We start from the raw sequence: 27122 nt of genomic DNA on the forward strand, positions 1-27122 counted from the left end.
AATAATATTCACATACAACAATACAATCAAGCAATGTGGTTGGTATCCTATGCTTTGACAGATTCAATGATTTTTTTTGAGGTTGTAATGTGAAGAAACAATTACAAATAAATTGAAATTCGATTAAAAAACAATTAAACTTGTTACTTAGGCCTCATTACATAACATAACTTTTTAGTAAAAACCAAAAAGTCGCAAAAAAACAAAAACAAAAAATCAACAACATATACAAAATAATCAAAAAATTCATTTTCTTTTTACTTTTTGCACATCTTTTCGTAAAAAAATAAAAAGTCATCTCAAACATACTAATTTTTTTTAATTGTATTTTAACAAAAAAACTAAAAAGTTACTAAAAACACCTATTCTCAAATGAGGTCTTAATTACAAGAATCAAATAACACTACAATCGACAAGGCCAAACTTGGTTATGAGAGCTAGATTACAAAGAAACTACTCATAAGTATAAGAACTACTTGTTAGATAGGTTATACAACCTAACTTTCATATGAGTTGTGAATTTAGTTAAAAGTCCTTCATTTTTCGAATTTTCAGCTTTTATATGGCTTTACTGTCTATGCTATGTTGCCATGTGCCCATCTGCTGGATTCCCACATCTGCTTATGATCTGCAACTGCTTGGAGCTCTCATTCTACCTAAAGCTGCAATGTGTCACATTCTCAATCTTCTTTATTGGACCATTAATTTCATGCCCTTGACTCTTGAATCTCTTATGCACACATATATGCCTCTGTCGATAGAAGATTTCAAGTTTATAGTGCCAATAATATATAAAAACAATGAGTTTTTTTTTAGTTAAGGAAAATAATTGAGACAAATAATAATTTCAGACTAATAAGTTAATTTTGATTTTTCTTTTTAGGTACTTCGAAGAGGTGTTTATTTTGATTCTTACTTCATCATGTTCATGTATAAACAAAATATTTGTTTATTTAAGAATAGACAAGTGAGAGACAATTGGATTTACTTTTCTTGATTGGATTAATCTTAGCGAATCAAATCTAACGTACCACTAAATAATTAGATATTGGATTTGATACATACTTGAATTTATTTATTGAATTTATTGATATTATAATATATAATGAGCTTAAAAAAATTAAATTAAAACGTCACTATTTTGAAGGATATCACAATGCACAATTTCCCCAAAAGATTTTATTAGAAAGAAAAAAATAGAAATTAATTTGAAAAATTAAATACTAATATTTAAAAAATAATTATATTAAAATAACGAAAATACTTTTCCACCAAATATATATTTTTTTTAAAACACAAAATATATTTTTAAAATTCAACCAATGATTAAAAATCATTTGAAATTATTTGTACTACCAAACCCTAGCTGTATTTTTCAATCTAATAGAATTACAAGTTGATGATGAATCAAAAGAAGAATTACAAGTTGACACTTCCTCGGATAAAATAAAAAAATCATAAAAATTTCTCTAATCACATTGGAAGATTGACAATTACAGGTCACTGTCATGTGATGCAATCATTGCGCTTAATCTGCATCCAATTGATCAATTGCCAACCGAAACGACGCCGTCTTCCCGGCGGCCCCCCACAATAATTTGTAAGTAGTATCACAATTTTCCACATATTTGGTACATATTTCTCAGCAGCCAAACAGAGTCTGAAAACCGAAGGAAAATTAAAATAGGAAAAAAAAAAAAAGAGTAGATATTTCGCTTTTTGTTATGTGGATGAACGGTGAAGATTCGATCGAATAAACAGTAGAAGACAAGTGTTGGACGAACTATATTCAGTGATTTGTTCAAAAAAAGAAAAAAGAAGTAATCAATATTTTCACATCGTCTATGGCGGACTAGTCGAAGATTTTCCATCTTCCGACGACGCCGTTTTGCAACAAGGGTTTCTCTTTTGTCAAACGTAGTCAGATTCAGTCCTCTTCCGAGTTCTCTCTCACCTCGTATCGCAAACCCTAGGTCAGTACTCTCTAAACTGTTAAACTTATTGATTTGAAGTTTCTGATATTAATTTATGTAAATTTGTTTTTGATTCATTGTGTGCTAGGGTTTCTATATTTTTTGTATTTTTTTGAAGTTGAAATTTTGGGTGTTTATCGATAAATTCGATTGGATGAAGACTGAACCTGAAAATTGCATCTAAATAATTTGGTGGATTTGGATGTGGTGTTGGTCAATTGATCACTTTTGGCTAACTAAATGTGCTGATCTGGATCACTGATTCACGTGCTAATGTAATAGCTTTGTTATGATTGGTGTGTTCTAGTAGATTAATGGTTGAAATTTAACCAAATTGTATACTTTCTGATCACTTGTTTATCTACCTGATTAGTTATCGAGGTGAGAAGGTTCTTCTCATCAGTAATTTTGGTCGTAAAGTTCTACTTTATAAAGACACTTTTATTATAGAAAATTGTCTAAAGTTATTTGTGTAAATAATGCAATTTCAGGGTGTTTGTGTGTGTTTCTCAATGAATTATTATTGGAATGAATTTAACCAAAACTTTTATGATAAAGATTTGTGGTTTTGATATATTGAAATCGAGCCATGAGACAATGCTGTGATACAGTGCCCATGGCGCTAATTCAAAGTTTGTGAGTATATGTATATAAAGTTCCATGGATCACTTTTGATAATAGTTTTTCTCAAATTTTATTCTCTATTTGGTATTATTTTTTTGATTTGAAACTTTGAAAATATTTTCCAATTTCCATATTTAATGAAGTGAACTAGTGGAGTATGAAAATCACAAATGAGCTTGTATCTAGAAAACATCAAAAAGAAAATAAGTAAAGCTGAAGCTATCTATGCCACTGGATTTTTGTTATTTCTCTCACTGCCTAATTGGATGTTTGTGATTGATTACGTGTTTGGAACAAATTGTATGAGGACAGAATAAGGACAGTCATACCTTACCATGTATGCTGGTAAAATAAAATGGTCACCAAAATTGATGATATATAGCACTTCTTATTTGTTTTTGCATTTGCTGTGGGCTGAGGCTTCATAAATGCTCCCTGCTGGGGTTGCAGCAGCAGAAGCATATCTGTTGGCTTTGATGATTGAAAAATCTGTCTGGATTTCATTCGTGGAACCTTTAATGTTGGCCTCTTAAACAGACCTTTTCTGCAGCCACTTGGAATCATAGACTGTTACACAGTTTAGTCTGATAATGTCATTGTTGGAATTCTGGAGTTTTTTCAATAATCACATGACTTCAAGTCATCATAGTCATTGCCACTGATATGAATTGATGATGGATTTTTTTTTTCTTTCATAAAATATTACTTCTTTCATTTTATTTGTCCAGGCATATATATATTGGTCCTTAGCTTTTGTTAAACTTTGATAATATAGGGTGAGGATATTGCACAAGTTGTATGGACACTTCTGCTTTGTCTTTATTTATTTATTTTGGATAAATAAGCAACTTTATCGAGAAAGCATCAAGACGATGCAAAATTTCTGATTTGTCTTATATTTTGATGCATTTGTCAGATTAAAGTAATCATTTGTTTTTCAGGGTTCATACGTTAGACGGTGCTCGGTGCTGGACCAACTTAATGATCCAAGATTATCAGAGGCCAGATATAATTTGCTTTCCTTCATTGGGATCATAAGTTTTGTAGCGTTTATCTGCTTGTGCTGTTGGAGGGTTCTATAGATCAGCTGAGTTCAGTTTGTTATAAAAGCAAGAAGTTACAAGTGTTTGGTAAAAATTATCTCGATGAAATTGGTGGTGTTATATTTGATTTTGTATTCAACAGAAGGAAGATGTTATCATATTGGACGAAACCTCACATTAATTTGAAGACTCTCACCTCCTTGCTTTACATTTTATTTATGTTCTCTTTCTCTCAAACATTTTGGAGAAAAGAGGGTATTAATGTTGTGGTATAAAAGGAAACCATGGAACAGGTGTCAGAGAAAAAATTTCCTCTCAATGCAGAAAGTTACAAATTATATGAAGAAGTTGGAGAAGGTGTCAGCGCCACCGTTCACCGGGCCCTCTGCATTCCTCTGAATGAGATAGTTGCCATCAAGGTTCTGGATCTGGAAAAGTGTAACAATGATCTGGTATATGTTAGCTGTTTTATTTATATTATTCTGACACATTTAGTTTATTATTGCATTTAGCTGTGGTTCTACTGTACTTTGTTTTGTTTTGTTTTATTTTAATCCATATCAGGTACTATTACACAATTGTTTGCTATGTCTAGCCGAGTCATTTACTTAGATCATCTATTGATCACGTTTATGTGTATGCTTTTCTATGTACGTACTGGTGGAGGGAAGGGAGGGAAGGGGCCCCCTTGAAATTTTTGAAGATCTTCAATACTGTTTTGTGTGCACATGGTGCTCTTTAGTAATTTTCAAATCTTCTTACGCAAGGCATATAAAATATGATACAGAACCACCCTCTGATACTTCTGTCAATAGCCTTTATAGAAATTTTTTTTAATAGAAGAAATTTAACCATTTTACTTTGTCATGTTGATAAATTTGCAAAAGTTCTCATTCTTCTTAAAATTTAATGACAATAAATTTTTGAAATTGTTCAGTCAAGATGATTTTTGTATTGATGCTTTCAATAAATGATGGCATCAGATGACGTTTTTCAATCCTTGTTATGGAAATGATGAGCTTTGAGCGGCTACTCAATTTTGCTCTTGGTAGTAAGTGAAATGTGTGATCTCTTCCTTTTGCATTTCACCTAATATAGGCCTTGGATGAGTGCAGTGAGAACCTCAAGAAATATTTCAGACGTTCGATAATATTATATGGACCTGAAGATTTTGATTTTTACAAGTGAAGAGCAATAATTAGAAAATGATTTTCCATAAGTCTTTCCTCCTGTTTGTTTGTTATTAATTCCACCCCCCCCCCCCCTCTGTTTTTCTTTTCTTAGCTATTTTCATTAAGTATGCTATATTATTCTGTTTCTAATAAATAATTGATCACATTATTGTTGTGTACCTTTTTTTATGTCTTTGATTATATCCCAAGCACTGTTGGTTGGTCATGTCATGTGATTGTATTTTGCATGAGTGTTTCTACCTGAAGGGAGGTTTCTCCATCATTTAGAATTAGATAATGCTTCTCTTGCTCCGTTGCTTGTTTACGCGGGTGTGGCTTGGACAATTCACCATATATCTCTATATTATGCCTTGGGCACAAGTATATTTCTGTTCCACTGATTTCTGTCTGAACTGTTGAACATATTTAAGGGTTCAGTTTAAATCATGGTACTGCAATTGTCATCAGATGGTTTTTCTTTGTTAACTGCTCAGGATGGTATCCGTCGAGAGGTACAAATGATGAGCTTGATCGATCATCCAAATTTATTACGGGCTCATTGCTCGTTCACCGCAGGCCAGAACCTCTGGGTTGTGATGCCATATATGGCTGGTGGGTCATGCCTTCATATAATGAAATCTGCTTATCCAGACGGTTTTGAAGAGCCTGTTATTTCCACTTTGTTACGTGAGGTTCTCAAAGCTCTCGTCTATCTTCACGCCCATGGGCATATCCATAGAGATGTGAAGGTAAGTGCCCCTCTTGGTTCTCTAGTTTGTTGATTTTGCTCTCACAAGTAAATGAATTAGGTTTAACTGAAATATGGCCACTAATGCTAGAACATGCACAACTAAATGAAGTATATTGAAAATAGAATGTCTTATGGCAAGTATTTTGAGTGCTGGTAACTTTTGAAGTGATGGAGTCTAATCATTCGTCTTTCTTGAAGAAATAAATCATTTGTCTCTTTTTTATAATTTGAATGTATTATTTTGGTTGGGAAAATGTCCCTTCCCTTCCTTTATTCTCAAGACAATTATCTTGTCCTGCATGTTTCATTTGGCAATGCTGCTTGCTATTATTCTTAGTCACTCTGCTGATCTATTCTTTGCAGGCAGGCAATATATTAATCGATTCTAATGGTGCAGTCAAGTTAGCAGACTTCGGGGTATCTGCATGCATGTTTGATACTGGGGATAGGCAACGCTCGAGAAACACTTTTGTTGGAACACCATGCTGGTATAGTTTTCCCTCAGGCCTTCACTGTTCCGCTGAGTGATGTCCTATCATCTGTTATCAATGTATTCATGGTGAACAGATTTGCATTATTGGCTTGAGCATATTGTTTGTCAATTTTTGCAATTATTTTTTGTTTTTGCTTTTTTAAGGATGGCTCCAGAGGTTATGCAGCAGCTGCATGGATATGACTTTAAGTGAGTGGGTGATTTATCTGATCTATTCCTCCTCCTCTCTCGTCCTTCTATTTTTTGGAACATTATGCTAATGCTGTTTTCTGTTGACTTTTAAGTTCTTTAAGATTTGTTTTGTGTTAACAGAGCAGACATCTGGTCATTTGGAATAACAGCACTTGAACTTGCTCATGGCCATGCCCCATTTTCTAAGTATCCACCTATGAAGGTAAATTCAATATTTCTCTTAGTGTGAGCATTCTGGAAATAAACTGTGATTCCTGTTGGGGAAAATATATATGCAATGACCTTCTCCCTTTTTCTTGCTTTAATTGTAGGTTCTGCTAATGACACTACAAAACGCACCACCGGGTCTTGACTATGAGAGGGACAAGAGATTTTCGAAGGTTTGTCCCATTCAGAATTTCTTTCAGGTTCTTGAATATCGTTCTGAGATCTGGTTCTTTGCAGTCTTTCAAAGAGATGGTAGCTGCTTGCTTGGTGAAGGATCCAAAGAAACGTCCCTCCTCGGATAAGCTTTTCAAGCACCATTTCTTCAAACAGGCACGGTCATATGATTATTTGGCTCGTACTATACTTGATGGCCTTAGGCCACTGGGTGATCGATTTAGGATGCTGAAGGTCTCTTGCTCGACCAAACTGTTTGTTTCCAGTTAGTGAAATCTGTTGAAGATATTGCATAATTGTCTTTCTGACTTATCTCAAATTTGATTTGCTTTTTTTTTTTTTTCCCCCAGGCAAAAGAAGCAGATTTTCTTGTACAGAACAAGGCTTTATATGGGGACAAGGATCAGTTATCACAGGTAAATGCTGCACAACTTATAAACTTTTGGAGTAAGACAAAAGTGTATAGGATCTTGTTATGAGTGCTAGTGTATTGATCCTTCTGATATTTATTTTGGGCCTTCCTCCCTCCCTCCATCCCCTCTCTCGCTCTCTCTTGTTGATAGTAGGGCATACACTCTAGCTATGTTACCTGTAATGTAGATTGTTCCGGTGTTTGGAACGAGAAGGTGGTATGTGGTATGCCATAGTTAAAAAATGTGGTACGGTAGGGGTAGACCATAAACTTATAGATTACACTATTAGAATTAAATATACTTAAAGACCAGTTTTCTTTTAACGATTGGACATTAGTTATTTTCTTATACTGATTACACATGCAATAAAATACAATATGGACATATTTAAAAAATTGATAATATAAAAACATGTTTTTAGGAGAAACCCTTTATGAAATAACTTAAATAAGTACATATTTTATTCTTTTGAAACTCAACTCTCCCTAGATAATGTTCATTATATTTTATTATTTCCTCTTAAAGAAACCATTTATGAAATAACTTAAATAAGTAGGAAAAAAAAATTTGGGATCGCTTTGAATAGCTAAATTTTCTATTTTTGAAACAAAAGTGCATCACATTTTGGAATGTGCAACATAAATCTAATACTGGTCCCAAGCTGGACTTGATATACTGGAGGCACACACAACAGTATCCTGATTAGTACTTGAACCCTGCACCTCACCTCACCCTTGGGGGGGTGGCAGCGATACTGCTCAAGCTAACAACTAGTGGTATGTACTTGTAGGTGTTAAAATGTGATACTCTTTTTCTCATCTTCATGAACATGTAACAATTGGTTGAGAAGACAAAAATGTGTGGGTCCTGCAGTCCTCCATGACACAGTTGGTTCCATATGAGAGCAGAAACATATGTATGTCTTAAATTGTGCAGTGGTCATTTTGTGTACACATCATCTTGATTTGAAACATGCATTTTCTTTTCTCAATTATCTTGAGCCCTGTGGAAAAGCACACTAGGTATCCCTTGGCTCAGTGGATTTCACACACTTGTATTATTAAAAAAAAAGCTGCCCATTAGTGACACGCAACTAAAAATGGTGTTTGGGATTATATTGTACGGTATCAATGAGCCCAGATCTATACCTTGTGAAATTGACTTATAAGCTTTGAAACCATCATAGAGTCTGAATACTTGCAACTACTGTCATTGACTACATCATGATTTTGCTATTATGTTGAAAACATTGAGTGCTCTTTCATTTCAATACATGAATTGTGTGTGAGTGAAAACAAAACTCCTTCCTACCTAGGTAAGGAAGCGTGCTTGTTGTTGGATATCATTCAGGTTTGAAACTGAGCTTTGATTTTCTTGCAGCAAGAATATATCCGAGGAATCAGCGCCTGGAATTTTAATCTGGAAGATTTGAAGAATCAGGCTGCCCTTGTATGTAGTTGGTTCCATAAACAGTAGGGGAAATGGTTTAATTTCTGAGAAACATTTGCATTGGTTTTCACTCTTTCACCTGCACTATGTTGCTTGCAGATTCAGGATTATGATGGTGCTACAAACACTGAAGACCTAAATTTGAGTGTGAAGCAAAGGGACAATCATGATGATGTTGGTTATCCAGCAGAAAGGCTGTCTCCTGAGAAGGCTAATCAGTCAGATGCTGCACCTCAACCGGATGTATCATTCTACCTTCTGTAAACTGACGCCTCTATAGTATTTCTTTTTGGCACTGTACCTCTGTTGCAATTTTGGCAATATACCTCTGTTGCACTTCTGTCACTGTAACTCTGTTCTTTATTTAATCCTTTCAAATTGGAAGTCAGTCATTGTTTCTGATGTCTGATGTCCATATTTCATTGTTTCAGGATGGTCTCAATAACATTCATGATTTGGAGAGCTCACTTGCTGCATTTCCTATTCAACCTCTTAAGGCACTCAAGTATGATTTTTTTTATTTTTTATTCTCGAGTTCCTTATCTGAGAACAAATCCCTTTTTTCAGATCTTTGTTAGTCTCAGAAACTTGAATTGGCATCCATTAAAAATATTTGTTTTACTAAAATTTCATTGCACTCAATCCAATTTATATTTTCTGTTATTTACTGCAGGTATCCATTTATTTATTAATTTATAATGAATACTATGTCTTAACATCTATCCTATTATTAAAAACACACAGTACAGAAGATGAAACTTAATCAATTTTATTTTTCATTTTCCAAGAATGCCCCTCAAATTGTTAGTTGTAAATTTCACATCCAGCAACTCTAAACCATTTTCAAACTGCTCTAAACTGCTTTCAACTTGAACTCATCTGGCAAACACAGCGTTTGCCCCGCTGCTAGTATCATATGAATACACACAGATAAATGGCTGTCGGTGTTCATGTATGCATATCAATTTGTGTATGCATGTTGCATGTATGTCTAAACCATGTTGTTTACAAGTTTTGGGTGTAGGTGTGCTTCTAGGTACAGGATTTACTTAATGCTCAAATTGCACAGCCAAGTATTCAAATTATCTGATATTTTGCATTACCTTTTTAGTGAAAACGATGCGTTTATTATGCAACGTGGGTTTATCATGTGCTTGAAGCAATTATTTAAAATACTAAGAAAATTTTCTATAAGATCATTTAATAAATTTTGAATTTGCAAGTATCATGCACACTTGTTGGTGCACTTCTTACTAGGGATTTAGGGGACATATCCACACCCATACCATAATGGGTGCACCAATGGTAATTTACATTTTAAAAATTGTCCATGTTTTGTGGTATGTAAATTTACGTTCTTGTGTGGACAATGCATGTAATGTAGATGGATAGAAATTTGTTTTAACCAATTTAGGCATGAACAAAATGAATATTTAAGTTTCTTTGGTGCTTCAATAGTCTATCAGTTTAAGTAATCATGCACATTATTGCAGAGGTTGTTTTGATCTCTGTGCGGATGATGTGGGTACTGGTAGTCCAAGTTGGAAAAATGCTAGTCAATTACATTCATCACCAAAAGATGAAGACCAAGAAACTGGGACAGATGATGGTGAGAATTTGGGACAGAGCTGCTCTATGCCATCAGCTGTAGTTCCTTGTAGGAAAAAAAATGTGAAAGCACAAATGCATGATAGTGTTCTTTATCCCAAAAGAGTTGGCGGCGATGGGGACAGGTAAATTTGTGCTTTCCTGGAGTTAGATTTCGAGTTTTTTTCCAACTCCTAAATGGGTTTCTTCTACATATTTGAAGGGAATTTGTACAACCAAGATATCCATCAGATCGGAATTATAGTGGTCCATTACCATATCGTCAGAAGAAAGACATCAATAACCATTCATCTGGTAATCCTTTCATTGTTACTTGATTTACCTCATTTTAATGGTGTGATGTTTTATTGTTTATGACTTATAACAAATCTGTTTTCCTATTGTGGCATCTGTTTATGCAGCAGAGGACACATCAGAAGGAGCAGTTGTCCAACGTAAGGGGCGCTTTAAAGTCACTTCAGCAGAGCTGAGCCCTAAGGTATATTGCATTCTTATGTTATCATACTAGTCAAAGGGTACGTCAGCTCATTCCATTTCAGTATCTGACTACTGCAACAGCTATTCCATTGATGAATGCATGTGAAACTTCTTTGCCATTGTGATAAAAATATGTATTCAGTCCATTTAATAATTATTGTTGCCACCTGGAATTGTTATTCAGGGGCTTCAGCTGCAGCGTTTGTGCTGCAGCATGCTGTGATTTGTGGGAGGTCCTTTTTTCTATTTCTATAATTGTTCTACCTCAATTAGAGTATTGGGATATTTTCTGTTGCATTTATGAGATATCAGAGATATATTAATATAGTTTGGTACCGATACTGATTTTCCCTATTGGTCGCTGTTGAAGCTTCAGAGTACTAAACTGAGGAAATTAATGTAGCATTAAAAAATATTAAAGATAAGCATTTGCTTCCACTGGCATATCATATAATATGGAGGTTTCATCAAACTGGCAAGAAGGAAATGGCTTGCAATTCTTAACTTTGTTTGTGGTGTTGGATGGGTTCCCTTCTCACAGCAACAATGCTGCTGAAAGAATGCTTTGCTATTTATGATTTATTTATTTAATGTTTGTCTTGACTGTTTTTATGGAACTTAGTAATTTATCTTTTAGGCAATGGCTTTGTAACCATTGCCTTTTTTTTTTTTATCACATTCAGGGTCCTACAAACTGCTTCTTTAATCCAATTTCTGAAGGTTCTGCCAGTCCAACAACCCCTACCCTTTCAGCTGCTGCCGTTCTTCCATCATTGCAATGTATTTTGCAGCAAAACAATATGCAAAGGGTATGCAGCTAATCATCTTGACTGTTATGTGTTCTCCACCCTGGCTGTTTGTAAATTGCTCTTTTAATCAATGTTTACAGGAAGAAATTCTTAGATTGATCAAATATGCAGAGCAGACCTCTGGTACTGCCTTCAACTTTTAATCAATTTTTATTAGCCATTCTATCTTATATGCAATAATTCTGTTGGATCTAATTTATCTCTCTTAATATAGGCAATTCCATGGAGTTATCTGAGGTGGGAACTAATGAGCTTTCTCTGGTATGGACTGCGGGTCATTTAAAGAATTCTTAATAACATGGTTATATACCATTTAGGAAACTATGGTGCTGCTATCTTATGTTTTGAAATAAATTATTGTTTATCATGAATTTACAACACTCTACTAGTCAAGAAAAGTTCAACTGACTAACAATTGGTGGATGTCTCAGCTACAAATGGCATGGCTTTTTATTTCCTTGTAGAGAATAGTTCATTTATTTGTGTATTTAGGCCCCGTTTGGCTGACAGCTAAATAAGTTGTTTTTTGACTAAAAATATGCCAAAAATCAGAAGTCTGTTTATCTTCAGCTAAAAAAACAACTAAAAAAAAGCTTAAAAAGTCAAATTTTCCCGCTAACAAAAAAGTAACTTTTTTATTAATTACCAAATGCATCAGCTGTTTTAGAATTGTCAAACTCCACCTTAGAATAAGTTAATATGAGTTCAGACCAACAGTCTCTGAATGATTCTTCTGTAATCTTGAATTTGTGACAATATGCAGATACCTTCCGCTTCTACTAGGGAAAGAGAGCTTCAGTCTCAGATGATTCAACTGCAGCAAAGGTATGAAATGAGACTTATGCTGTGTTTGGTTGGGGGATTTGGGGAGGGATTTGGAAAGGAAAAGGAAAAGGAAAAGTGTGTGTGAAACTAGGTGAAATCTCTTCTCAAATCCTCCAACCAAACATACCGTTGATAAATTTGAACTTCTGAATGATTGTTTCGATACTTACTGGAACTTTTCAAATCACAGCATTGGGAGTCTTGTTGAAGAATTGCAGAGACAAAAAATGAAAAATGCTCAGGTGTGTATCTATTTTTTATTTTTGAAAAATGAAAAATGCTCAGGTGTTATTTTGCTGCCATCAGAGATTTATTGTGTTCTCTTTACTGGCATCTTCTGTGGCGCCCAGGAATTTTAGACGTCTGCCTTATAGTTGAGAATTCTTTGACAGAATGAGCTTGTGTAGGAAATCTGACTAGAGAATCCACCGAATTTTTTTCTTTCTAATTTGTATTGCTTGTTAATGGGTTCCTGTACAATGATTCAGGGAATTCTGGACCGCGGTTCATACCATGAAATTTTTTATGAGTAATACTATTAGGCTTCATTTGGATGGATGTGAATTTGAAATACATGGATTTGACATAAATTATTCATGGAGAGTAACTCAAATTTAGATTTTCTAGTTTACCTATGAATTTAAATATTGAATTAAATAGTTTTATTATGATGGGTTTGAAATAACTATATGAAAGTAGTTATTTGAAATCATTATAAGATTTAGGATTCTACGAAAATACATCTTTTTTATTTCAACTTATCTTCTTCCATAATTCTACTCCCCATCTACATCCATTCAAACGGAACCTTACTGTCATTGTGAAACATTTGGTCACCCGGGTTTTATTAGCCATCTGATTGTGATTCCTTTTTCTGCCTTGCAGTTGGAAAAGAAGTTGAATACTTTGGTTAAGAAAGAGGAAAAGATAAGAGAGTGAAGCTGAATGATGATGGGTACAATCTTCTCCATCCATTTTCCTCTTCTTAGGCAGAGCCAGAGTTGAGGAGCATCTGCAAGCAATGTACTTAAAACTCTAGTAATAGCTTTTGTTGTATTTCTAGTTGTACCATATATGTGTGACAGAGGCAGGCCCAAAATTTTGAGTTGCTGTTCCTCGATCCTCATAATCGCCTGTGTTGTAATTTAATTGTAATTATATATTGCACAATTTCAATATTAGGCTTTGTTTTTTTTTTTTTTGGGGTGGGGGGGGTGGGGGGGAACTACATGAAGGTTAGAGAAGGGGGGGTGTTTTTTATTTGCACCCCACTATAGACACACTTGCATTTTCATGTATTGTTCAGCTTGCTTAGTTAGGTTTTTTAAAAAAAATACTTTTTAAAAAATTTTATTTTCTTGTTTTTCGTGTTTTTTTTATTTTTATTGAATTTTTTTAATATTTTAAACAATTTTTAAATTTTTTTTAGATATAGCTAACATAAATATACTTAAAAAGTAAAAAAATTATGAAATTTTTTTTTAAAAATTTACTAAATATAAAAAAATATGAGAATTTAGTTTTTTTTATTTATAATATTTTATGTATTTTTTAATTTTTTAAAATATTTTTTAATAAAATTTTTACTTTTTAAATACATTCAAGTAAGGTGTATCTAAAAAAGTAAAAAAATTATTTAAAATTTTAAAAATATTTATTAAAAACAAAAAAATACGAAAATTAAAAAATTTAGTTTACAAAAAATTTAATCTAAACAATTCAAACAAAACGCACTAAATATTTTTTTTGGTCCTTTCTTCCACCTGCCTGTAGTTTTTTCCTTTTTTTTTAATTTTTCCAATCTGTCTTTCATTCTCATGCTTTGAACAAGGAAGCCGAGCATATAAATGTGTACTAGCGCGGGGGGGTTGTGTTACAAATAATATTGGGGGAACAAATGTATCTTGAATCTTGATTTAATATTGCTGGGCTTTTTAAATGACTTTTATTGTTGTTGGGAAAGAGTTACAATATACTTAACTGAAATAGGTACAAGCAATTACATTTTGTATAATTTTTGTTAGAAGTTAATTTATTCAAGCCATGGACCCTTTTTTTTTATTATTATTATTATATGTTAGAAGTTAATTTATTTATTATTTTTGAAGGAATGTGATGTTGCAGTGGTTAACTTTCCTTTACTTCTACTTGGCATGCTTGTGCTATGCCGTAAGAGCAACTCTAATTACACTTTACTTTTCACTAATTAAAGTACAAAAAAATACATTTTTTATTTTATCTAATTATTTTAACTAATTATTTTAACTATTGTGTTCTCCAACCATACTCTTTATTTTAGCTAATCATTCAAACTAACTTAATTAATTTTTAAAATAAAAAATATTAATTGCTGATATTTTACTAATATAAATTTACAATAATAATAAATTTGCCCATACAAACATACAAAACTTGTAGAATAAGGAGAAAAAAATACAAAATAAGTTATTCCGTAATTCATCAAACAGAATTGAAAAAACATATAAAATTGCTACATACTCATATACATATATAAAATATATAAAATTCCAAATTCAAGACATAAATATACAAAAATTCAAGATATATACATACATATTTGTTTGGAGAGCCTCTGGGACTCTTCAATTGTAGCCACTAAAAAACTAGACTAGTAAGAGCATCTTCAGCAAGGATAGTTAAAATAGCTATTCAAAATTTTACTTTACTATTTTAGCTAGTCATTTTTTTAATATACATTCCAATAAGGCTATCTATTTTATACTTTAACTACCTTCTTTCTAATCTAAAAAAAAAAAAAAACTAACTTCTTTCAAATTATTATTTTTTTCATTCTTCTAAATATAATTATATTTTTGTGAAAGTTACATTTTTCTACTGTTGTATTTTTCAAATGGTCATATTTTTTTAACAGTCATATTTTTTGTAACGGTCATATTTTTATAACGATCATATTTTTTCAAATTTTTACAACGGTCATATTTTCACAATGGTCATATTTTTTCAGATTTTTACAACGGTCATATTTTTATACTTTTCCATTATAAATAAGACATTCCCTATCATTTGATCTTACCTTCAACTCAATTTTCTACTTCACCCAAACTTCCATATCTCTCTCTATGGCTTCCAATTCTCTTTATGATATGCTTGTAAATGACTCTGACTTCTCTGAATCTGATGATGATTTGGAGATGCTCAAAGCTGTTACTATGGATGAAGAACTACTAGATAGTGAGATAGGATCAAGCTCACGTCGTGGTTCTGTTCGAAGTCGTAAAGTCATTCATCGTGATCTTATTCAAGGTCATGAAAGGCTTTTTCTCAACTATTTATTGAATCGCCTGTATATCCTCCTGAGCTATTTCGAAGGAGGTTTCGGATGAAGCGTTCACTTTTTCTTCGAATTCAAGCTACAGTAGAAGCGCACGATCCATACTTTCTCCAAAAAAGAAATTGTGCTGGAAAGCTTGGTTTGTCTTCCCTTCAGAAGATAACTGTTGCACTTAGGATGCTTGCTTATGGAGTAGCTGCTGATTTTATGGACGAATATGTGAGAATTGGAGAAAGCACTGCAATAGAAAGCTTAAAATATTTTGTTAAGGCAGTTGTTGATATTTTTTCTAATGAGTATTTGAGGTCACCAAATAGCAATGACATCGCTAAACTACTAGCGGCTGGTGAAAGTCGTGGATTTCCTGGAATGCTGGGGAGCATTGATTGTATGCATTGGAAATGGAAAAATTGTCCGACTGCTTTGAAACGTATGTATATTGGTCACATTTATGAACCAGCAATTATTTTGGAAGCTGTTGCATCATATGATCTTTGGATTTGGCATGCGTTTTTTGGATTACCTGGGTCTCATAATGATATCAATGTGCTAGAAAGGTCTTTTGTATTTACCAAACTTGCTCAAGGGCGTGCTCCTGCAGTCAATTACACCATCAATGGTAATGAATATACAATGGGATACTATCTCGCCGATGGTATATATCCACAATGGTCAACATTTGTGAAAACAATTCCTTCTCTTCAAGGAAATAAGAAAAAACTTTTTGCTGCAGCTCAAGAGGCGACAAGAAAAGATGTAGAACGTGCATTTGGAGTGCTTCAAGCACGATTTGCAATTGTGCGTCGACCGGCACGTTTTTGGAATACTAAAATGCTTAAATATATTATGAAGGCATGTATAATTCTACATAATATGATCATTGAGGATGAGCGTGATGACGATGGAGTAAAAAACTTCAATTATGATCAAATCGAAGATAGTCCCCATGTAACAGTGTTACAAGAGAGAACTACTGAACTTATGGAATTCATTCAATGTCATCATAACATTAGAGACAGGCAAACACATTTTCATCTCCAATCGGACCTTGTCGAACACTTGTGGCAATTACACAGCGAGATGTAAAAGCTTTGAATTTGAAGTTTCATTTTATGTAGTATGCTATTAGTTTTGAATGTAATCGGTATATGCTTTTAATTTATGTGTAATTTTATAATTCTATATGCCTTTTTATTATATGGTTATCATGGTAGCCTATTAAGGGAGAGTTGTGCTTAAAATAAATAAATAAAAAACCTAAGCTCTTAAAAATTTTATCTAAAAAAAAAAAAATATTGAATGATTGAGATTCATTATTATATAACATTAAATCTAAATCACAAATCAATATTTATAGTAAAATTATGATTTCTTAGAATTTTAAAATATTAAAATATTAAATATTAACATTAAAACCTCATTAGTAAAACTTGGTACTCAAAAAAATTCCTTTGAACAGCTTGCTCCACACAAGGGTATCTCTGTTTTAAACATGAAAGTTAAAAGGGAAATTTACATGACAATGTATATTTTAAAAAATATTAACAAATTAATGATAAACTTTACAAGTATTAACTATGCAGTGATAAACTTTATCATTAATAAACAATAATTTTTAAAAAACCCACTGACAAGTAGTTTCGTCAAGTTATAATTTCGATTCTATCTTGGCGATCAATATAGGAAATTTCAAGAAGAATTGATACCAGCATCAAGGATATGAACATCAGAGAGATAATAATCATATGAGTCTTCACCACCAATTATAACGATTTTGTTCTTCCAAGATGAACAAGTATGGCTATCACGCTTTGCTGGTGGACAGCCTAATGTTGCAGCACGTTTCCAGACAAAAGTCTCTACAAAAGATGAAGAAACAAGTAGTAACTTTTTCTTTTCCACTTTGCTCTCTGAATCAAATTATTACTAAACTGGGATCAATCATCTAGAATTCGTGCAAATCTACAGCCCTTGTAAAATTATGAACAATAAAACCGATGCTTTAGCTACCACTGAGCTTTATATAAATAAAACTCATTTGAAAAGAGAGGCTTTATATAAATAAAACTCATTTGAAAAGAGAGGCTTTATATAAATAAAAATCATTTGAAAAGAGAAATCCCACACTGATGCCTTGTATAAATGTAGCATTATAAGCTTGTAATTACTAATCAAACAATAAAAAATAAAAATAAAAACTAACCCCAAATAGTGACAAAATAATTCAGCTTCTGTGATTTTCGATGAGTGGCTTTTTGACTAATCCATTAACTTACCAGTATTCAAAATGTAGAGATCATCATAAAACTCTTCATCAGAATTATTAATCAATTAGTACTAGCTGTTGGCCCGTCTCAACCACAACCTATTTTTGGATTCAAAATCTAAGAATAAGTAAATATTAGTACTTACATTAAACAGCAGCAAAACAGCCCAAAAATGCCATCAAAACAGCCCAAAAACACCAGTAAAATAGCAACAAAAATAGATTAGAAAACAGGCCAAAAATGGCAGCAATACAGCACAAAAAGCATCAGATTAGACAACTAACATTGTGTACCAAAACATTGCTGAGTTCAACATCTATCCTAGACAAAAGTAGAACCAAAAACAAAAGCCAAAATATCATATACCAAGTTTCTAGCCTACTAGACAAAAGCCAAAATATCATAAAGAGCAAAGAAAGAATGAATACTAATTCGTTCTTATTTTCTTAATGATTTCCATCTGCCGAGCACAATAAAATTCTTGTTGGATTTCCGGCAAGCCACTGAGATCCATCAAAATAACTCTTTCGTTCTCTTTGAAAAGTTCCATTTCATGCTTTTGAAGTTCCACCTCATGCTTTTCTTGCATGATACGAAGTTCCACTTCTTTTTGAACGTACACTTTGTCAATCATTTCAATTTTCTTGTCAATCATTTTCTTTTTGTCTTGCTTGATGTCCTCCAAAGTTTTTGTAATACTCGAATGTACGCTTTCTTTGTTCTTTCATTTATTCAATCGCTCCTTTTCAACCTTCCTACCGGTTGGTCTCTCCAAGTCTACAAAATCATTAGGTGAGACATTGTCTTTCCCTAGATTTATCGAATCCGGAGTACAAGGAGAAGAGGTTGCCCCTGTTCTTGGTCTTTTTAGTTGTTTTTTCTTCTCAGACTCTACCACCCATTTTGGTTGATCCCTTAACATAATCCAACAGTGTTCGAATTGGAATGTAGATTTCTTGAGTTCCTTGTACATAATTTTCGCCTTGCAAATCTGAAAGTTAAATAAATAAATAATATTTGGCAACTTCACAAATAATAATAATTGTAAATGTACAATATTCAATATTCAATACCTTGTCATCCTCATTTATGCCACTTTGATGCAATGATTCAATTTGGGCGTAGCACCCACAAAGCTTATTCATGGCAAGCTGAATGGTTGACCATCGATTTATAAGAGAATTCTCATTTCGATTAGACTCAAATTTCTTGTGCTCATGGAAAAAATCCCACACTCTTTTCCAATAGGTAGAGCATTTTTGCTCATTCCCATGTACCGCATCTAAACTAATATTAAGCCAAACCGATACAAGGAGTTTGTCTTCTTCAATTGTGAAGTTCCTCCACGTTGAGGTTTCTTCGACAAAGACTCAATTTCAGCAGTAAATTGAGACTCTTGGGCGAAGTCTTGAGTGCTTTGATTCAAATATTGAGATTCCATTAGATAATGTTCGTCAATGTTGGGCCTTTCTTGTAAAAGATTGGTAAAGTAACCATCTTGTTGTGAATCCATACCTAAGATTGAATAATATATAAGAATTAAAATTTAATATCCAAGCTACAGTACAATAAAATTGCAATAGAAAAATCTAATTTCAAACACATAAAAAAAAAATTCAAAATGAAGAAGTATTTAGAAATGAAGAGGTATAAAAAATACATAAGCATGATTTCAAGCATTACCCAAAGCCATTACAAAATGGACATAAGCATTTCTAACTGGTGAATTATCACAAAACATGCTCAGAGTTCTTATGAAGAATTATAACATGAAATAACAACTCAATTGAAGGAATTTAAATCACTTGTAAGAATAACAATGTGACTTCAGTAAATGTAGTTTGCTTTGTATTAAATTAAGAGTAAGAATTCAAAACTCTTATCATTTCAATACAAACATATATTTCAGTGTTCCTTACCTCATTATGGAAGCTAACAAAATTCAAGGTCCTTGGGTACGTAACTTGCCTCAATATTGGTTTGATTATGTCATAAAGTGATATTGGCTATGCCTATTGGAAAAAAAAAAATGATGCTGGTTATGATTTGAGATAAGAGTTATTTATGTCAAATCAAATTAGGTTAGTTTTGATAACAATTTAAAGTAATGCTTGGTTATAATTCAATAAGGTGTTTTTTTATAGTCTCAAAGTATGTTGATTATGCATTAAAGTAGTATTTTTGGTTATATCTCAAAGTGTGTGCCTCAAAAAAGTGATAGTTATATCTTTAAATGAGACTAAATCTTTGATAGATATTGGTGTTAACTGTTAACACATAACTGTCGAAGATAAGGATATGGCTGATGTGTATGATAAAACTTCTTCAAAAGTGTGTTGTTGTGACCAAAAACCTAAACAATAAACTAAAACTTAAGGAGAGAGTGAATGAGATTGAATCTGAAAAAAATAAGTGAAAAATTAATAAATTTTAGATTTGATTACTTCAAATAAAAATTCCTCCCTAATTGAAATGGTTAAGTTTCTTGAGGTAGCAGATGATAAGGTTCTTTGGCACAATAATGTTTTCAAAACCAAGATTACTCACATAGAACTTGAATTGAAAAATAAAACTAAGAATGCTAAGAAAGAGAAAAAGATGAAAGAAAGCACTAACAAACTTGAACATGCAATAAGCGTTGAGAAGATATTGGGGACAAAACTGAAATAGATGTGGAAGAAAAGAAATATGTAATTCATGAACCTAAAACCAATGGGAATTCTCTGATTAAACAATCACATGGAAAGAAAATTGATTTTACCAATCCCACAAAACCCACCCCATATGGAAATCTATTTGTGTCTGTTTTCTTTGTGTGGTGTGAAGGGATATGTTGGTCAAGAGTGCACATTATTGAACAGCATGTGTCAAGATGATGTCCTTGAGGAGACTTCATCGCATTAAGATAATATGTCGAAGTCTCACAACAAAAGATCATATCACACAAGCATTAGTTTACCAGTGGTTGAACAGCACAATTCAAATGATTCAATAGTGGTGTGGAATCCTCTGTTTTAGACAGCTTTGGAGGATAGGGAGATCCAGTACATTTGAAGGCTTTGGAGGATAGGGAGTGTTGAGTGTTGTTATATTGAAATATCCTAGGCCTTGTTTTCATGAAACAATCAATCAAAATTGGATATTAATGAATATTCTTGTCAAATATGATAGAAGAACTAATACAAGAAATAATTGGATACAATTTACAATCTTTATTCTAACAGAAATTACAACAAACATATGGTGTGCAATATAAATACAAACTAGTTTCTCTTTTACAGGTAGTAAAATAATGACCTATTGATTAAGAACATGGAGCCATAACTTGCTACAACAATTTCTGAGATGAGATTAAAAACCATGGAAGCCACAAAGCAAAGGAGAAAATATATATTCACATAATCTGAACAAATGACAAAGCAATGTGTAATATTTTTGCCAAAATCAACAAATAATGAAATAAGAATGCAATAATCTGAACATTTGCTTTCATATTCTCCAATTTCTTATCCACTATTCATGGCATAAACAAATGTAAATTACAAAACTTTACCTCCCTTGAGCAGAAAGGTTGAGAAAAAGATAGAGAGGATGAGAGAGTTTAAGTTTTGGAATGCCTTCTCTATAGATTTGTCTGGGGAGGTACTAACAGAATTTTAGCACCAAAAAGAGGGAAAAATTTTACCGCCAAAAATAGAATTTAGGAGGCAAAAATAAATAAAAAATTGACTATTCTAGTGATCCTTGAGCGAGTCTGCTGAAGCAATGTTTTACCCTTCCAAGCTTGCTTCTATGGCTAAAAGGAAAGAATAGCCAAGCTGCTGGAGATGCTCTAAGTAGCTAGCCTAATAGCTAATCCATTGGAACTCAAAATTAAAATTACATTGGTTAAAATTTCTAACAAGTCTTTTTTAACTATCCCTTAGGATGCTCTAATGGACAAACAAAGAGTACATCTTCCATAAGTATAAAATGTCAAAATATTTATAAATTTAAAATATTTTTATATATTTTTTTACATTTTTAAAATATTAATCGCAATTCTGAGGGCTATGTTTAACATTTTCCTTATGTTAAAGTCTCTACTTCTATTCAAAAACTCAAGTATTTCAAACTAATATAGAGTAGAAATTATGTATATCAATCTCCTTCAATCTAGTTATATAGCAAAAAGCAACTTCATGTTTTTTTTTAACGGAAAAGCAACTTCAGTTGTACTAGAACAAGTAACGTTGTAAGGGAGGTGTTTGGAAAGTGGATTGGGTTAAAATAATCTATTAAAAGATAAAATAAATTAAAATAATTTATATCTAACTCATACTTATTTCATATTTTTTTTTCACAACTATCAAATGAACTAGAAAAAAAAAAAAAAAAACCAACCAACTTTTCAAACACAATTATTTTAAAATAGACAAAAGATAATAGCCAATTAAAATAATCAACCTTCCAAACAAGGCTAAAATGATTTTACATTGGGTTGTTTTGGGAAGTTAGTTAAAAATTGACTCTTTAGTTTTTTTTAAAAAAAAAACATGTAAAAAAGTAGAAAAGTAATATGATCTAAAATAAGCTAAAAGCCAAATTGACTTTTTACCAAGTTCCCTTCCAAATGGGATTTTTATTGATAAGTCCAATTTAGAAGTGTTTTAACCCAAGAAGTCCATGAATGAATTTTTTAACCCATTTAGTCCGTATAGTTTTATTCCATAAAGTTCATTTTCTTGATTTATACTATTTTCTTGGACACTTATGCCCTTATATTTAATTTTGATACCCTTATAAATATTTTTTCAACGATTAGCAATTTAATGATGTGAACATTCATATTTTAAAATTCACATTTGTAGGAATGTAAATTGGCCCGTGGGCGGCTCGAAACCCGCCCGCGAGCCAGGGCGGGCCCGGTCCGTTGACAATGTGAATATTTACATTGACATATTAAAATTCACATTAATAGGAGTGTAAAATTGACCCCCGTCCCGTGGCGGCGCGAAACCCGCCCGTGGCCCATGGGCGGCCCGGGGCGGGCCCGGTCCGGCCCGTTGACAATGTGAATATTCACATTGACATGTTAACATTCAGATTGATAAGAGTATAAAATTGGGTCGCGGCCCATGGACAGCCAAAAGCCCGCCCGCAGCCCGGGGTGGGCCCGGCCCGACCCGTTGACAATGTGAATATTCACATTGACATGTTAACATTCACATTGATAGGAGTATAAAATTAGTCCGCGCCTCGTAGCTGCCCGAAACCCGCCCACGGCCCGTGGGCAGGCTCGGCCCGGCCTGTTGACAATGTGAATGTTCACATTGACATGTTAACATTCACATTGATAAGAGTATAAAACTAGACAGCAGCCCAGGGCGGGCCCGACTCGGCCCGGCCCGGCCCGGCCCGTTGACAATGTGAATATTCACATTGACATGTTAACATTCATATTAATAGGAGTGTAAAATTGGCTCCCGTCCCGTAGCGGCATAAAACCTGCCCGCGGCCCATGGGCAGCCCGGGGCGGGCCCGGTCCGGCCCGTTGACAATGTGAATATTCACATTGACATGTTAACATTTACATTGATAAGAGTATAAAATTGGCCCGCGGCCCATGGACGGCCAAAAGCCCGCCCGCGGCCCGACTCGTTGACAATGTGAATATTCACATTGACATGTTAACATTCACATTGATAAGAGTGTAAAATTGGCCCGCAGCCCGTGGGCGGCCCGAAGCCCGAGCGCAGCTCGAGGCGGGCTTGGCCCGACCCGTGACAATGTGAATATTCACATTGACATGTTAACATGCACATTGATAGGAGTCTAAAATTAGCCCGCGCCCCGTGGCTGCCCGAAACTCGTCCACGGCCCGTGGGCGGCCCGGCCCGGCCTGTTGACAATGTGAATTTTCACATTGACATGTTAACATTCACATTGATAAGAGTGTACAATTGGCCCGTGACCTGTGGGCAGCCCGAAGGCCAACCTCGGGCCAGGGCGGGCCCGGCCCGTTGGCGATGTGAATATTCACATTGACATGTTAACATTCACATTGATAGGAGTGTAAAACTGGCCCGCAGCCCGTGGGCGGCCCGAAGCCCGATCGCAGCCCGAGGCGGGCTTGGCCCGACCCGTGACAATGTGAATATTCACATTGACATGTTAATATTAACATTGATAGGAGTGTAAAACTTGTCCGCTGCCCGAAGCTCGCCCGCGGCCCGGGGTAGGCCCGGACCCAAACCCGGGCCACCCCGGGCCGCCCATGGGCTTCGGGCCGCCCATGGAACGCGAGTCAATTTTACACTCTTATCAATGTGAATGTTAACATGTCAATGTGAATATTCACATTGTCAACAGGCTGGGCCAGGCCCGCCTCGGGCCGCCCACGGGCCGTGGGTGTGTTTCGGGCAGCCACGGGGCACGGGCTAATGTTACACTCTTATCAATGTGAATGTTAACATGTCAATGTGAATATTCACGTTGTCAACGGGCCGGGCCCGCGTCAGCTCGGGGCCGGGCTTCGGGCTGCCCACGGGTCACGGGCTAATTTTACACTCTTATCAATGTTAATGTTAATATGTCAATGTGAATATTCACATTGTCAACGAGCCGGGCCGGGCCCGCCTTGGGCAGCGGGCGGGCTTCGGGCCGCCCACAGGCCACGGGCCAATTTTACACTCCTATCAATGTGAATGTTAATATGTCAATGTGAATATTCACATTGTCAACGGGCCGGACCGGGTTCGCCCCGGGCCGCCCATGGGACGCGAGTCAGTTTTACACTCTTATCAATGTGAATGTTAATATGTCAATGTGAATATTCACATTGTCAACAGGCCGGGTCGGGCCCGCCCCGGGCCTCCCACGGGCCGTGGGTTAGTTTCAGGCAGCCACGGGACGCGGGCTAATTTTATACTCTTATCAATGTGAATGTTAACATATCAATGTGAATATTTGCATTATCAACGGGTCGGGCCGGGTCTGCCCAAGGCAGCCCACGAGCCGCAGGCGAGTTTCGGGCCGGCCACAGGCCGCGGGCTAATTTTACACTCCTATCAATGTGAATGTTAACATGTCAATGTGAATATTCACATTGTCAACAGGCCGGGCCGGGCCCGCCCCAACCAGGACCCGGGCCTGGGCTTCGGGCTGCCCACGGGTCATGGGCCAATTTTACACTCTTGTCAATGTTAATGTTAATGCTAATATGTCAATGTGAATATTCATATTGTGAACGGCCCGGCCCTGGCCCGGGCCCGCCCCGGGCGACGGGATGGTTTCGGGTCGCCCACGGACCGCAGGTCAATTTTACACTCCTATCAATGTGAATATTAACTTGTCAATGTGAATATTCATATTATCAACGGGCCGGGTCGGGCTTATTTTTTTGGCTTGTGGGCCGGCCCGGCCCGACTCGAATTTTTTCGGGCACCCACGAGGATCAACATGAGCCGGGCCCCTACACATTGACGATATAAACATTTATATTGACGGTGTGAACATTCACATTAAGGGTATTTTGGTAATTATGTCACCCATAGGACTTATTGAAACATAAGAAAATAATGTGAACTAAATGGAACATAAGTAGATGAAAAGGGTATTTTGGTCTTCTTATCTCAAATTGGACCTAATGGAATAGTCAAAAAGAATATGGGTTGGATGGAATAAAACTCTTAGAAAATGGATTTATCAAAAAAGCTCCCTTTCCAAATTGGCTCATTATAAAACTTCCACAAGTATATATATGGTCACAAAATATTTCACCAATATTTCTTTCTAGAGATTTTTAATAATAATATTAATATTTATAGAATTATTGGAGTTTAAGACATTCCATCCTAATCTAAAAAAAGACATCCCTATCAATTTGAACGAGTTGGTCATTCACTAATGCTGTATTTGGTTGAAAATTTTGAAAAATGATTTGAAAAGGGAAATGAAAAAGATAGGGGAAATGTGCATAAAATATACTTATATTTCATTTAATTTCACACACCTTTTTCCTTTTCCTTTCCAAATATTTTCCCAAATCCCCCAACTAAACACAGTGTAAGGGCATCTCTAACGGTGTATTGCTTCTTTTTTTTTTTAAATATCAAATTTGAGTAAAAATTCTCTTTGATATCACCTGCTCCAACGGAGAGATTTGGCTTTTCATCAAACCATCGGTCGATCGGGTAGACGATCAGCTAGTGTAATTTGAAATATGTTGAAAGGTTCCAATCTCTGAGATAACATCTCTGTCAGTTTGAAACTCTTTTGATACGCTCTCTAGTCCATGGGTCAACAAGTGTTTTAGAACAATTAGAGCATTTTAAGATCTCCAGTTCTTTCTATCAAATTTAGCTAATCCGATCCACAAGATCAAACACAATAATAGTGAAATATATGACAAAAACATATCAAAAAGATCAAAAAACAAAAACCCGAAAACCTCTTAAACTTATTAAAGAGTTTGAAAAACTTGAAACGAGAATTGGATAGATTGAGAAGAAAAGCTGAAACAAGCTTGGTCAAGTCCAAATTATCTTGCCATTTCTCCTATGTTTTTGAAATATCCTGTTTCCAAGCTAATAGAAACAACATAGCGAAATGAAATTTTGATCATCAACATAGGTACTTCTAGACAATAAATTGTTGAAATTTCTATATAATTTTCAGAAGAATGTTTGCATCTATATGGAATCACATATGAAAACATAAGCATTTCAGCCATTTTGATGAAAACGAGAATTTTTGATGGATTCAACAATACAAAACACAAAAAGAGGAAAAGAAAAGTGTTAGACTTATTTATTTTGATGATTTATTTAATTATGTTTTAATTTATTTGGAAGAGAAAAATATAATCAAAGTTTATTTTAATGATTTATTTGAAAGATAAAAATAGAATCAATATTTATTTTGATGATTTTATGTTTTGATAAAATCAAATTTTATTTTGTCCTATTATTTCAGACCTAAACTTTTATCCTAAATGTTGTTAGAATGTATTTAATATTTGATTAAATAATGAGTTCAAATAGCCTAAAAACAGAGGTTCAAACAACCTAGTACAGCAGCAATTCAAAAGGTTTAAAAGGTTCAAGTGAAAGATATTCAAATTTGTAATAATGGAATGAAAGATATTCAAATTAATAATGATGGAGTACAACGGCTATAAACGGTTATAAATTCAAATGACTACAACGGCTATAAACGGCTATAAATTCAAATGAATACAACGGCTATAAACGGTTATAATTTTCATTATATATACCACAGCCTCCAATGTAAACAAGTTACCAAAAAACCTAAAAATATTCTTTGATCTATAATCACTCATATTTATTTTC

The 27122-nt window shown here is 34.3% G+C and overlaps 2 protein-coding genes and 1 long non-coding RNA gene across 11 annotated transcripts; 2 read left to right on the plus strand and 1 right to left on the minus strand.

The window, feature by feature from the left end:
- The first annotated feature begins 1624 nt into the window (after positions 1–1624).
- LOC114266203 (Protein kinase superfamily protein) lies at positions 1625–13388 on the plus strand. 8 transcript variants are annotated; one of them, XR_014347863.1, is made up of 21 exons: positions 1625–1973; positions 3539–4092; positions 5307–5561; positions 5927–6051; positions 6201–6245; positions 6369–6450; positions 6560–6628; positions 6693–6863; positions 6980–7045; positions 8423–8491; positions 8591–8734; positions 8923–8996; positions 9985–10224; positions 10302–10393; positions 10501–10577; positions 11214–11385; positions 11466–11508; positions 11600–11646; positions 12149–12210; positions 12401–12452; positions 13096–13388. XR_014347863.1 is itself a non-coding variant. In XM_028207090.2 (21 exons), exons 2-21 carry the CDS (start codon positions 3925–3927, stop codon positions 13147–13149), a joined length of 2061 nt encoding a protein of 686 aa, XP_028062891.2. In that variant the 5' UTR covers positions 1625–1973; positions 3539–3924; the 3' UTR covers positions 13150–13388. The 8 variants fall into 8 exon arrangements, 4 of the variants coding, with proteins under 4 accessions (XP_028062891.2, XP_028062893.2, XP_028062892.2 ...); XR_014347864.1 differs by having other exon boundaries at positions 11600–11622; XR_014347865.1 differs by having other exon boundaries at positions 10504–10577.
- A 2183-nt stretch (positions 13389–15571) lies between these two features.
- LOC114266214 (uncharacterized) lies at positions 15572–16609 on the plus strand. The gene has a single exon (XM_028207102.2). It carries the CDS (start codon positions 15572–15574, stop codon positions 16607–16609), a length of 1038 nt encoding a protein of 345 aa, XP_028062903.2.
- Positions 16610–17996: 1387 nt separating this feature from the next.
- Positions 17997–21943, minus strand: LOC114266215 (uncharacterized). 2 transcript variants are annotated; one of them, XR_014347868.1, is made up of 3 exons: positions 19710–21918; positions 18864–19305; positions 17997–18781 (listed from the first exon to the last, which is right to left on the minus strand). It is a non-coding gene; the product is annotated as an uncharacterized LOC114266215 (long non-coding RNA). The 2 variants fall into 2 exon arrangements; XR_014347867.1 differs by having other exon boundaries at positions 18864–21943.
- Between the last annotated feature and the right edge of the window lie 5179 nt (positions 21944–27122).

This window comes from Camellia sinensis, chromosome 1, assembly GCF_055761805.1.
Source record: "Camellia sinensis isolate YWXY chromosome 1, ASM5576180v1, whole genome shotgun sequence".
Taxonomy (NCBI): domain Eukaryota; kingdom Viridiplantae; phylum Streptophyta; class Magnoliopsida; order Ericales; family Theaceae; genus Camellia; species Camellia sinensis.